The following is a 13,635-nucleotide window of genomic DNA, read 5'->3' as shown; positions in this document are numbered from 1 at the left end:
CTCTACCTTTTATCTGCTGTGTGATGTTGGACAAGTCATTTCACTTCTCTGTGCCTGTTACCTCATCTGTAAAACAGGGATTAAGACTGTAAACACCATGTGGACATTTGTTGTGTCCAACCTGATTATCTTGTACCTACCCCAGCTCTTAGAACAGTGTCTGGCACTTAGTAAGTGCTTAACACATACAGTTTAAAAAAAAAATCACCTTGCCCACTCCTAATCCCTTCCTGATTTCCTATTATAACCCTAACCCAATTACTTCACTCCTCTAACACCAACCTGCTCACTGTACTTCAATCTTAACTATCTCTCTGCCAACGCTTGCCCTTATGGCCTGGAACTCTATCGTCCTTCATATCCAATGGAGCACGACTTTCCCCTCCTTCAAAGCAACAGACCAGCGCTTTTCCCACCATTAAAACCTTGTTAAAATCACATCTCCTTCAAGAGGCCTTCCCTGACTAAGCTCTCATTTTCCCCTCCTCCCTCTCCCCTCTGAGACACGTGACTTCATTCATTCATTCAATCGTATTTATTGAGCACTTACTGTGTGCAGAGCACTGTACTAAGTGCTTGGGAAGTACAAGTTGGCAACATGTAGAAATGGTCCCTACCCAACAACGGGCTCACAGTCTAGAAATAATGGCATTTATTAAGCACTTACTATGTGCAAAGCACTGTTCAAAGCTCTGGAGAGGTTACAAGGTGATCAGGTTGTCCCAGAGGGGGCTCACAGTCTTAATCCCCATTTTACAGATGAGGTAACTGAGGCCCAGAGAAGTTAAGTGACTTGCCCAAAGTCACACAGCTAACAATTGGCAGAGCTGGGATTTGAACCCACGACCTCTGACTCCAAAGCCCCGGCTCTTTCCACTGAGCCACACCACAGCACTTATGTATATAGTTCTAACTTACCAGACAGTGGGGAGATGGTGGTCCCTTGTATTTGAGTGCTTACTGTGTGCAGAGCATTGTACTAAGCACTTGGGAAGTACAAGTTGGCAACATATAGAGACGGTCCCTACCCAACAACAGGCTCACAGTCTAGAAATATATGAGGGTGAGGGAGTTACAGGCCAGAGAGAGGACGTGGGCAAGGGGTCAATGGTAAGTGAGACAACGTTGAGGCCTAGTGAGTTAGTACAGTCCTCTGCACACAGTAAGTGCTCAATAAATACAATTGAGTGAGTACATTGGTATTAGAGGAGTGAAGTGTGAGGGCTGGGTTGCAATAATGATGGCATTTGTTTAGCACTTACTATGTGTGAAGCATTGGGAGGGATACAAGGTGATCAGGTTGTCCCACGTGGGGCTCACAGTCTTCATCACCATTTTACAGATGAGATAACTGAGGCTCAGAGAAGTTAAGTGACTTGCCCAAGGTCACGCAGCAGATGTGTGGTGGAGCTGGGATTAGAACCCATGACCTCTGACTCCCAAGCCCATGCTCTTTCCACTGAGCCACGCTGCTTCTCTGCTTGTAGTGGAAGAGGAGTGGGGTTAGGTGGATAGAGGAGAACTGATGGGGGACTTATAATTGAAACAAGCACGTGCGGGGGGTCGGGGAAGGGCTGGGAATGGCGACAGGCCTAAGGTCAGTCCATTTTCGGCTTGTGGACTGTACTTGTTTCTTCTCCTGCATCTGTCACCAGGCGACTGTCCCCCAAGAGGAGCGGCATGATGTCACCCTGTTGTACAATAAAATGACCCTTCCGGAGCTCCAGGAGAAATTTTCCCTGAAGGTAAGAGCTCTGGGCTTCCCTGCTGCACAACCCCTGTCAGTCAATCAGTCAACTGTATTTATTGAGTGTTTACTATGTGCAGAACACTGTACTAAGTGCTTGGAAGGGCACCATATGATAATAAACAGTCATATTCCCTGCCCACAATGAGTTTACAGTTTAGAGGGGGAGACAGACAATGCCACCACCCATCCCTGTCCTTGCCTAGGAACACTGGACAGCGGGGCTAGGGTGTGTGCCCAATGATACAGCAGGAAACTGTGAACCAGAGGGTCCAGGCCACTGTACCAGCCAGGAGCAGATGCTCCCTAGTGGGGGATCTCCCCTCCCCCGGCCCCCCCACCCCAGCAGGATAATAATAACAATAATAATGGCATTTATTAAGCACTTACTATGTGCAAAGCACTGTTCTAAGCACTGGGGAGGTTACAAGGTGATCAGGTTGTCCCAGAGGGGGCTCACAGTCTTAATCCCCATTTTACAGATGAGGTAACTGAGGCACAGAGAAGTTGTGACTTGCCCAAAGTCACACAGCTGACAATTGGAAGAGCTGGGATTCGAACCCATGACCTCTGACTCCAAAGCCTGAGCCCTTACTGTGCACACAGCACTGTACTAAGCGCTTGGGAGAGTACAATATAACAGAGTTGGTAGACATGTTCCCCGGAGGGAGAACCAGCTAGGTTAGTGCCAGTAGAGCCAAGAGAGGAATAAAAGAGTCAAGATGGAGAGTGAGGAAGGCTGGTAGAGAGCCATGGATGATAGTGGATAATAACAATTAATAATGATGATATTTGTTAAGTGCCATGTGCCAGTCACTCTACTAAGTGCTGGAGTGGATACAAGCAAATTGGGTTGGACAGTCTCTGTCCCACATGTCTCAATCCCCATTTTACAGATGAGGGAGCTGAGGCCCAGAGAAGTGAAGTGACTTGCCCAAGGTCACCCGGAAGACAAGTGGCAGAGCCAGGATTAGAACCCATGACCTTCTGATTCCCAGGCCCCTGCTCTATCCACTTCGCCATGCCAGAGGACCTGGGCTCTACTGTGTGATGTTGGGCAAGTCACTTAACTTATCTGGGCCTCAGTTTCCTTAACTTCAAAATAGGGATTCCATACCTGTTCTACCTCCTACTTAGACTGTAAGCCCCATAATAATAATACTAATAATAATGATGGTATTTGTTAAGCGCTTACTATGTGTAGAGCACTGTTCTAAGCGTTGGGGAGGTTACAAGGTGATCAGGTTGTCCCACGGGGGGCTCACAGTTTTAATCCCCATTTTACAGATGAGGTAACTGAGGCACAGAGAAGTTAAGTGACTTGCCCAAAGTCACACAGCTGACAGTTGGCAGAGCCGGGATTTGAACCCATAACCTCTGACTCCAAAGCCTGTGCTCTTTCCATTGAGCCACGCCCCATATGGGACAAGGGACTGCGTCTGATCTGATTAACTTGTATCTACCTCAGTGCTTTGATCAGTGCTTGACACATAGTAAGCACTTAACAAATACTATAAAAAAAAAAGATAGGGCATTTCCATTTGATGCCAACGGAGAAGCCTAGTCCTTGGAGGTGCATGCTGACTGACACTGGAAGAAGATCAATCAATCAATCGTATTTATTGAGCGCTTACTGTGTACAGAGCACTGTACTAAGTGCTTGGGAAGTACAAGTTGGCAAATGCAGCAACATGAAGTAGGAGCTGAAGCCGGGAGAGACTGGAGGCCGGGAGGCCAGCAAGGAGGCTGATGCAGTAGTCCAAACGTGATATGACAAAGGCTGGAACGAGGGTGGTTATTTGAGGGGAGAGGAAGAAGAGGGTACAGGAAATGCTTGGAGGAAGACTCAGCAGATTTTAGCAGAACAGTCGATCGGGAGAATTGAACAACAAGGAGTAGAAGATGACAGAGATGTGGCCAAAGACTTCTGGGTCCGATCAGGAGGATGCTGGGGTGGTTGCCTGAGATGGTAAAGTGGCACCCCACAAAGCATGTGCAGCACTGTGATTCTCCCCTCTTTCTCCTCCTCTTTCTCCTTCTTTCCCTTTTTTTATTTTTGCATTTGTTAAGCGCTATGTGCCAAGCACTGTTCTAAGCCCTGGAGGTGGATACAAGGTGATCAGGTTGTCCCACATGGGGCTCACAGTCTTAATCCCCATTTTACAAACGAGGTAACTAGGTCCAGAGAAGTGAAGTGACTTGCCCAAGGTCACACAGCTGACAATTGGTGGAGCTGGTATTTGAACCCACGACCTCTGACTCCCAAGCTCATGTTCTTTCCAATGAGCCACGCTGCTTCTCTTCTCTTCCTTCTTTTCCTCCTCTTCTTCTAGGACTTTAACTGGACCCTCTTCATCCAGAGGGTCATGGCATCTGTGGGTGTCCTGATCCGCCCGCAGGAGGAGGTGGTAGTGTATGGGGCGCCCTACCTGCGGAAGCTCCAGGCAATCATCACCAGCTACTCTGCCAGGTGAGGATCGTGGGGTTGGGGGAAGAGGGACAGGGGATTTCATTCATTCAATCGTATTTATTGAGCGCTTACTGTGTGCAGAGCACTGTACTAAGCGCTTGGGAAGTACAAGTTGGCAACATAGAGAGACAGTCCCTACCCTGAGAGATGGGGGATGGCCCTCTCCGGAGCATCTGTCTGGGAAAGCTCTGGGATGCTGGGGGTGAGGGTCCTGACCTCCCACATAAGAATAATAATAATAATGATGGCATTTATTAAGTGTGGGGTTCAGTGGAAAGAGCCCGGGCTTTGGAGTCAGAGGTCATAGGTTCGAATCCCGACTCTGCCACGTCTGCTGTGTGACCTGGGGCAAGTGACTTAACTTCTCTGAGCCTCAGTTACCTCATCTGTAAAATGAGGATTAAGACTGTGAGCCCGACGTGGGGCAGCTTGATCACCTTGTATTCCCCCCCCCCAGCACTTAAAACAGTGCTCTGCACATAGTAAGTGCTTAACAAATGCCATTATTATTATCATTATTATTACTATGTGCAAAGCACTGTTCTAAGCGCTGGGGAGGTTACAAGGTGATCAGGTTGTCCCATGGGGGGCTCACAGTCTCAATCCCCATTTTCCAGATGAGGTCACTGAGGCACAGAGAAGTTAAGTGACTTGCCCAAAGTCACACAGCTGACAAGTGGCAGAGTCGGGATTTGAACCCATGACCTCTGACTGCAAAGCCCGGGCTCTTTCCACTGAGCTATGGTGCTTCTCTGCCCTGGGCGGACCAACCGAGATGGGCTGCTCTGTGGCTGGACTGCAGTGTGGCCCCAGCCTTGTGTCTCCAGCCTCCAGCCCCACATCCTCTGCCCTGCGCCCCCCATCTGGTGCCCTGATTCCGGAGGAGCCTCTCCATTCCAGGCTTCCATCCGGCATTATGTTGGCATTTAGTAAGCACTTACTATGTGCAAAGCACTGTTTTAAGCACTGGGGAGGTTACAAGGTGATCAGGTTGTCCCACGGGGGGGGCCCACAGTCTTAATCCCCATTTTCCAGATGAGGTAACTGAGGCACAGAGAAGTTAAGCGACTTGCCCAAAGTCACACAGCTGACAAGTGGCAGAGCCGGGATTTGAACCCCTGACCTCTGACTCCAAAGCCCGGGCTCTTTCCACTGAGCCACGCTGCTTCCCAGCGTGCTTCCGGCATTGGGTTTCCTGGCTGGGCGGGCACTGACCCGGCTTTCTGCGTCTGTCCCCAGTACCATCCAGAACTATCTGATCTGGCGCCTGATCATCGACCGGGTCAGTAGTTTGAGCCGGAGGTTCAAGGACGTTCGGGCCAACTACCGCAAGGTAACCCCCAGGGTGGCATGGATAACCGGGAGTACCAGGGCCGGGGCCTGGACCCATTCCACCCCCCAGGAAGGCAGCAATGCCCACTGGCTAGACTCCAGACTGGAACCAAGACCAGATCCTGGGCTATGATGATGATGATGATGGCATTTATTAAGCACTTACTATGTGCAAAGCACTGTTCTAAGCGCTGGGGAGGTTACAAGGTTACAAGCCCACAGGGGGCTCACAGTCTTCATCCCCATTTTACAGGTGAGGGAACTGAGGCACAGAAAAGTTGTGACTTGCCCAAAGTCACACAGCTGGCAAGTGGCAGAGCCGGGATTTGAACCCATGACCTCTGACTCCAAAGCCCGGGCTCTTTTCCACTGAGCTTCGCTGCTTCTTAAGGGATAAGGCTATCCCTTACTAGGCTCAATGTAGTTTTCATAATTCCATTTGAAGGCAGGGGGATGGACCTTTTGACCTCGGGCATATGTCCCTTTTAGAGTCAGTGTGACAAGAATGGAGAACTGGGTCAGGGGACTGAAATTTGCTATTTTACCACAGTTACCCCAAATCAGAGAAGCAGCATGGCTTAGTGGAAAGACCCCGAGCTTGGGAGTCAGAGGTCATGGGTTCTAATCCCGGCTCCACCACTTGTCAGCTGTGGGACTTTGGGCAAGTCACTTAACTTCTCTGGGCCTCACTTAACCTCATCTGGAAAATGGGGATTAAGACTGTGAGCCCCATGTGGGACAACCTGCTTACCTTGTATCTACCCCGGTGCTTAGAACAGTGCTTGGCACATAGTAAGCATTTAACAAATTCCATCATTATTATCTGGACTTCAGGTGTGTGTCTTGTTACATCCGGATGAATCTGGCTAGTGGCCTGAATGCAGGATGTGGGAAGGGTATGGAGAACTCGCTGACATCCCCCAGCCAAACAACGGCCACGAAGAAGCTCCTTGAGGTTGCAAGTTGCCAGGAGTAGGAAGAACTTTGGGTTACAGCAGAGGGCCTGAGATGGGCAGATGTCAGAGGGGTCTAAAGAGCGGAAAGAAGTATATTGAGTGATGTTTCAGGAGATAATACAGGCAACAACAGTGTGGAGTTTGGACTGAAGAGAAGGCAGGGAGGACAGAAAGGAGGTGATACAGTCGCCTAGCCATGAGATGACCAGTCTCCTGAGCTTGAGGGCAGCCCCGTCCTGGGCTGGACTGAGAAGTTGCATAGTGGGACAATCCATCAATCAGTGGTATTTGTTAACTGAGTACAGAGCAATGTACTAAGCATTTGGGAGAGTAGGTTGGAGTTGGTAGAAACAATCCTTGACCTTAATAATAATAATGGCATTTATTAAGTGCTTACTATGTGCAAAGCACTGTTCTAAGCGCTGGGGAGGTTACAAGGTAATCAAGTTGTTCCACGTGGGGCCCACAGACTTTATCCCCATTTTCCAGATGAGGTAACTGAGGCCCAGAGAAGTTGTGACTTGCCCAAGGTCACACAGCTGACAAGTGGCGGAGCTGGGATTTGAATTCATGACCTCTGACTCCAAAGCCTGTGCTCTTTCCACTGAGCCACGCTGCTTCCCTAAGCAGCTTACAGTCTAGAGGGGAATACAGATGCTGCGGTGAATTACAGTTAGGAGAAAAGGCTATGTATGGAAGTGCTGTGGGGCTCATGGTCAAGTGCTGAAAGATCCAAGTATGTAGGTGACTCAAAGTAATAATAATAATAATAATAATAATGGTATTTGTTAAGTGCTTACTATGTGACAAGCACTGTTCTAAGCACTGGGGTAGATACAAGCTGATCAAGTTGAGCCCACTTGGGGCTCACAATCTTGATCCCCATTTTACAGATGAGGTAACTGAGGCACAGAGAAGTTAAGTGACTTGCCCAAGATCACACAACTAACAAGTGGCAGAGTCAGGATAGTAAGAATAATGATTATAGAAATAGTCTAAGTGTTTATTATATGCCAAACAGTACATTAAGCACTGGGTTATAGATAGAAGTTAATCAGGTTGGACACAGTTCCTACCCGACATGGGGCTCACAGTCTGAGTGAGTAGGAGTTAATCCCCATTTTACAGTTGAGGTAAATGAGGCACAGAGAATTTAAGTGACTTGACCAAAGTGACACTACAGATGTGTGTCAGAGTCAGCATTAGAACCCAGGTCCTCTGACTCCGACCTGTGCTCTTTCTACTAAGCCATGCTGCTTCTCTCTTGAAGACAGGGAGAGTGGCGGTTTATTGGATATAAAGGAGGAGAAAATTCCAGTCCAGATGGAGGACATTGGCAAAGGGTGGCTGGAGATTGAGACACAGTGTGTGGATTGGTGTTAGAGGAATGACGTATACAGGCTGGGTTGTAGTAGGAGATCCATGAAGGTAAGATAGGACGGGGCAAGGAGATTGAGTGCTTTAAAGTCGACGGTAAGAAGTTTCTGTTTGATGTGGAGGTGGATGGGCAGCCACTGGAGGTTCTTGAGGAGGGGGGAGATGTGGACTGATTGGGTTTTTTTGATAAATAATCCATGCAGCAGAGTGAAGCAGCAGACTACAGTGGGGAGAGACCAGAGGCAGGAAGGTCAGCGAGGAGGCAGATATAGTCATCTAGAATGAATCTGATAAGTGTTTGGCTCAGCAGTTTAGATGGATAAAAATGGTGCCATAAAAGTAGAAACACCAGGCTTTGGTGACAGACCGAATATTTGGGTTGAATGAGAGATGAACAGTCAGCGGACAGGGGTCTGGAGAGGGAGACAGAACCCCCAGTCCGGAGAAGCTGCCTGGAGCTTGGGCTGGGGAGGTCCGGGCCTCCCAGGGAGGCCTGAAGGCAAGTCCCCGCCTGGTGCCCACGTACAGGCTCTGTACGGAACCACCGTGGAGGAAGCGCGGTGGAGGGAGTGCGTGAGCTTCGTCAACAACAACATGGAAAACGCGGTCGGTGCCCTCTACGTCAAGGAGGCCTTTGCTGGGGAGAGCAAGAGGATGGTAGGTGATTCTCTGACTCAATCAATCAATCAATCATATTTACTGAGCGCTTACTATGTGCAGAGCACTGTACTAAGCGCTTGGGAAGTACAAATTGGCAACATATAGAGACAGTCCCTACCCAACATTGGGCTCACAGTCTAAAAGGGGGAGACAGAGAGAAAAAAAAAAACAAAACAAAACATACTAACAAAATAAAATAAATAGAATAGATATGTACAAGTAAAATAAATAAATAGAGTAATAAATATGTACAAACATATATACATATATACAGGCGCTGTGGGGAAGGGAAGGAGGTAAGATGGGGGGGATGGAGAGGGGGACGAGGGGGAGAGGAAGGAAGGGGCTCAGTCTGGGAAGGCCTCCTGGAGGAGGTGAGCTCTCAGCAGGGCCTTGAAGGGAGGAAGAGAGCTAGCTTGGCGGATGGGCAGAGGGAGGGCATTCCAGGCCCGGGGGATGACGTGAGCCGGGGGTTGATGGCGGGACAGGCGAGACCAAGGTATGGTGAGGAGATTAGCGGCGAAGCAGCGGAGGGTGCGGGGTGGGCTGTGGAAGGAGAGAAGGGAGGTGAGGTAGGAGGGGGCGAGGGGATGGACAGCCTTGAAGCCCAGGGTGAGGAGTTTCTGCCAGCCCTCTCATCCCAACCCTGTCCCCCCGCCCCACCTCCAACATCCAGGGAGCCTCCAGGGCCCCCCCAGCACCCACCTGACCAAGGGGAGGAGTGGGTGGAGAAGAAAATCACCCCTTCCCTCTTTGACTGGACACCTGCCCAACCTGGCTTCTTGTTCCCCATCACCCTAGGGACACACAGCTCTTCCCAGCCACGCTGCTGAGAGGGTTTGGGGGCTTGGGTGGAGCGGAGGGGCAGTAGGGAAAGAGGCTAGCGTGTGCCCCAGGTCTGAGTGAATTAAAAATCAATTCCAGATGCCTCATGTGGTTTATTGACCTGTCTCTTGAGGCGGTGGTCTCCAGACACTGGAGACCACCATCGTGACCACTGTCGGCAGCAGCATCTACTGAGGTCCTACTAGGCGCAGAGCACTCTATTGGGTTCCTCCTGGCTGCAGAGCCCCATAACAGTGCCTACGCCCTGCAAAGCACTGAATGGAATAATACCATAATAATGATGATGGTATTTGTTAAGCATTTACTATGTGCCAAGCCCTGTTCTAAGCACTGGGGTAGATACAAGGTAATTGGGTTGTCCTACGTGGGGCTCACAGTCTTAATCCCCATTTGCTATTCATTCATTCGTTCATTCAATCTTATTGAGTGCTTACTGTGTGCAGAGCACTGTACTAAGCACTTGGAAAGTTTCTAGATGAGGGAACTGAGGCACAGAGAAGTTTAGTGTCTTGCCCAAAGTCACACAGCTGATAAGCGGTGGAGTCAGGATTTGAACCCATGACTTCTGACTCCCAAGCCCTTGCCACTGAGCCACGTTGCCTTAATAAATGTCATTATTATTATTATTATTATTATTATTAATATTAATATTATGGGCCTGGGAGTCAGAGGACATGCTTGCTGTGTGACTTTGGGCAAGTGACTTAATCAATCAATCAATCATATTTATTGAGCACTTACTGTGTGCAGAGCACTGTACTAAGCGCTTGGGAAGTACAAGTTGGCAACATATAGAGACGGTCCCTACCCAACAGTGGGCTCACAGTCTAGACTTTTCTGTGCCTCAGTTTCCTCAACTGTAAATGGAAAGTAAATCCTACTCCCTCCTACTTAAGGCAGTGAGCCTCATGTGAGATAGGGACTGTGTAACCTGATTAACTCATCTACCCTAGTGCTTACACCAGTGTCTGACACATAGCAAGCACTTAACAGATGTAATAATACTAATAATGATAATATTGGGCAGGAACTGTATGTAGAGCCCTGAACTAGACCCCTGGTCAAGGAATAGAAGTGAAAATCACACTCCTTGCCCTCTAAGCATTTAACAGACACTTAGTAGAAGCATGTGAAACAGCATGGCTCAGTGGAAAGAGCCCGGGCATTGGAGTCAGAGGTCATGGTTTCAAATTCCGGCTCCGCCAACTGTCAGCTGTGTGACTTTGGGCAAGTCACTTAACTTCCCTGTGCCTCAGTTACCTCATCTGTAAAATGGGGATTAAAACTGTGAGCCCCTCGTGGGACAACCTGATCACCTTGTAACCTCCCCAGTGCTTAGAACAGTGCTTTGCACATAGTAAGTGCTTAACAAATACCATTATTATTATTAGTAGTAGTAGTAGTAGTAGTACAGTGCTCTGCATACTGTAAGCCTTCAATAAATGCCATAGATTGAACAACCTAACAAGGAGGCAAGCAAACTTACAATTGTTAAAAATGCAAGTAATCTATCAAGTGCCTGGCAAATAGTAAGCACTTAACAACTATTATAATCATCATCAATACTATTTACTGAGCAGTTATTCTGGGCAGATAACTGTACTAAGCACTTAGAAGAGTACAGTAGAGGAAGTAGACATGATCCCTCCCCTTAAGAAGTTTATCAATCAGTCAGTAAATCAGTGGTATTTATTGAGCCTTTATTGTGTACAGAGTTCTATATTTAGTGTTTGGGAGAATACAACAGAGTCACATTCCCTGTTCAAGTGCTTGGGTTGGTGGGGGGAATAGAGTGGAGAAATGAGTGATTAATCAGGGAAGAGGAACATAGATAAAAGGAAGCAAGCAATTAGATAAATTAATAAACTGATTCACACTTAAGAGGTAAGGTAACTGATCCAGAAAGGGGGGGATCAGTCCGGGAAGGCCTCCTGAGGTAGGTGGCCTTTTAGGCCGCTCTGGAGAACGGGAGAGATAGGATTGGGTGGTGCTGAGTGGGGAGGGAGTTCCTGAGAGGGAAAGATGGGAGTAACTGATTGGAACAAGTGGGGAGAGCAAGGGACCGTGCGTTTTTTGCATGGAAGGAGCTAAAATCAGGCAGGAACCGGGGTTGGATGGGAGGAGGGGGCAGACAGGGCTGAGGGAGCCAGTTGTGGGAAAGCCAGGAAGCCGACAGGCAGCTTTCCATTCCCCAACGCCCCATCGCTGGACCCAGCAAGCAGCCCCCACCTTCCCAGAGACTCCTGCTTCCATCTTCCCTGACTCTGCCCCCACTGCACTGCCTCCCACCCCCTTCCAGGTCAGAGAACTGATCGACAAAATCCGTGAGGTGTTCATCGAAACCCTGGAGGAGCTTCAGTGGATGGATGAAAAGTCCAAGAAGAAGGCCCAGGAAAAGGTCATTCATTCATTCAATTAATGGGGATGAAGACTGTGAGCCTCATGTGGGAAAACCTGATTACCTTGTATCCCCCCAGTGCTTAGAACAGTGCTTTGCACATAGTAAGCGCTAAACAAATGCCATCATTATTATTATTTATTGAGCAATTCATTCATTCAGTTGTATTTATTGAGCGCTTACTGTGTGCAGAGCACTGTACTAAGCACTTGGAAATTCGGCAGCAGAGACCATCCTTGCCCACAACGGGCTCACAGTCTAGAAGAGGGGAGACAGACATCAAAACAAACTGGCATCAGGCAGCAATGGCATCAATTTAAATAAATAGAATTATAGATATATACACTTCATTAATAAAAATAGATAGAATAATAAATGTGTACATATACACACAAGTGCTGCGGGACAGGGATGGGGGTGATGGGGAGGGGGAGCAGAGGAAAAAGGGGGCTTAGTCTGGGAAGGCCTCCTGGAGGAGGTGAGCTCTCAGTAGGGATTTGAAAGGAGGAAGAGAGCTAGCTTGGCGGATGTGCGGAGGGAGGGCATTCCAGGCCAGGGGGAGGACGTGGGCCGGGGGTCGACAGTGGGACAGGCGAGAATGAGGTACAGTGAGGAGGTTAGTGGTGGCAGAGGAGCGGAGGGTGCGGGCTGGGCTGGGGAAGGAGAGAAGGGAGGTGAGGTAGGAAGGGGCAAGGTGATGGAGAGCTTTGAAGCCAATAGTGAGGTGAGGAGTTTTTGCTTGATATGGGGTTTGATAGGCAACCACTGTTTGCGGAGCACTGTACTAAGCGCTTGGAAGAGTACAATATGACAATGAACAACATTCCCTGCCTACAATGGGCTTACAGTCTAGAGGGGACCCACGGGCCAGCAGCCCGGCGGCAGTGGGCAGCCGAGGTGGCACCATTTTGGGTGGGGGCTTTGCTTGGGTTTTTAGTCCTGAGCTCTGGAGCCTAATGCCCTCTGGGGGGGCAAAGTTCATTCCCTCTGGGTCACCTTCTCCCCATCAGGACCCCTGGCTTTCAGATCCTGAAGGGAACAGGCCCTTTTAGGTTTGGTTTGAAGCTGTGGGACAGCTGCTGGCTTCAACTCGGAATGGGTGAGGGCAGCGAGACCTCCCTACCTCTCCCCATCAATCACCACCGTCTCTGGTGTCCACTAAGCACTGACCATGTGCATGGTACTGTCCTAAGCACGTGGGAGAGGCAACAGTCCCTGCCCACTGATAGTTTACAGTCTAGAGAAGCAGCCTGTCTTAGTGGATAGAGTACAGGCCAGTGAGTCATAAGGATCTGGGTTCAATTACTGGCTCTGTCATATGTCTGCTGTGTGACCTTCAGCAAGTCGTTTACCTTCTGGGCCTCAATCACCTCATCTGTAAAATAGGGATTAAGAATGTGAGCCCCATGTGGGACAGGGATTGTGTCCCACTTGATTAACTTGTATCTACCCCAGTGCTTAGATCAGTGCTTGGCACGTAGTAAGCTCTTAACAATTACCATAATAATAATAATAATAATAATAATGGAGAAGACAAGCAGACATAAAGACCTATGAGAAACATCATGGCCTATGGGAGAGAGCTCTGGCCTGGGAATTAAAGGGACTGGTTTCTAATCCTGAGGCTGCCATGGGCCTGCTTTGTGACCTTGGGCAAGTCACATAACTTCTCCGTACCTCGTTTACCACATCTATAAAATGGGGATTCGTTGCATGTTTTCCCTCTCCTTAGACTTTGAGCCTCGTGTGGAGCAGGGATTGTATCCAACTTGATGTGGATAGAACCCTGGGAGTCAGAGGGACCTGGGTTCTAATCCCATCTCTGCCACTTATCCACTGTGTGACCTTG

At 48.9% G+C, this 13,635-nt stretch overlaps 1 protein-coding gene across 1 annotated transcript in view; it reads left to right on the top strand.

Annotated features, from left to right (window-relative positions):
- Nucleotides 1-13,635, top strand: part of MMEL1 (membrane metalloendopeptidase like 1) — a 70,927-nt gene that overhangs the window by 40,324 nt on the left and 16,968 nt on the right. Inside the window, exons 11-15 of the mRNA XM_038746908.1 lie at nt 1,656-1,745; nt 4,081-4,217; nt 5,457-5,550; nt 8,411-8,539; nt 11,688-11,786. Of these exons, the coding sequence (XP_038602836.1) occupies nt 1,656-1,745; nt 4,081-4,217; nt 5,457-5,550; nt 8,411-8,539; nt 11,688-11,786 (549 nt within the window). The remainder of the gene's footprint in view (nt 1-1,655; nt 1,746-4,080; nt 4,218-5,456; nt 5,551-8,410; nt 8,540-11,687; nt 11,787-13,635) is intronic.

The sequence above is a fragment of the Tachyglossus aculeatus genome, chromosome 5, assembly GCF_015852505.1.
Source record: "Tachyglossus aculeatus isolate mTacAcu1 chromosome 5, mTacAcu1.pri, whole genome shotgun sequence".
Classification (NCBI taxonomy): Eukaryota; Metazoa; Chordata; class Mammalia; order Monotremata; family Tachyglossidae; genus Tachyglossus; species Tachyglossus aculeatus.
The sequence above is the reverse complement of the archived record's forward strand: the minus strand, read 5'-3'. Positions and strand labels throughout refer to the sequence as shown.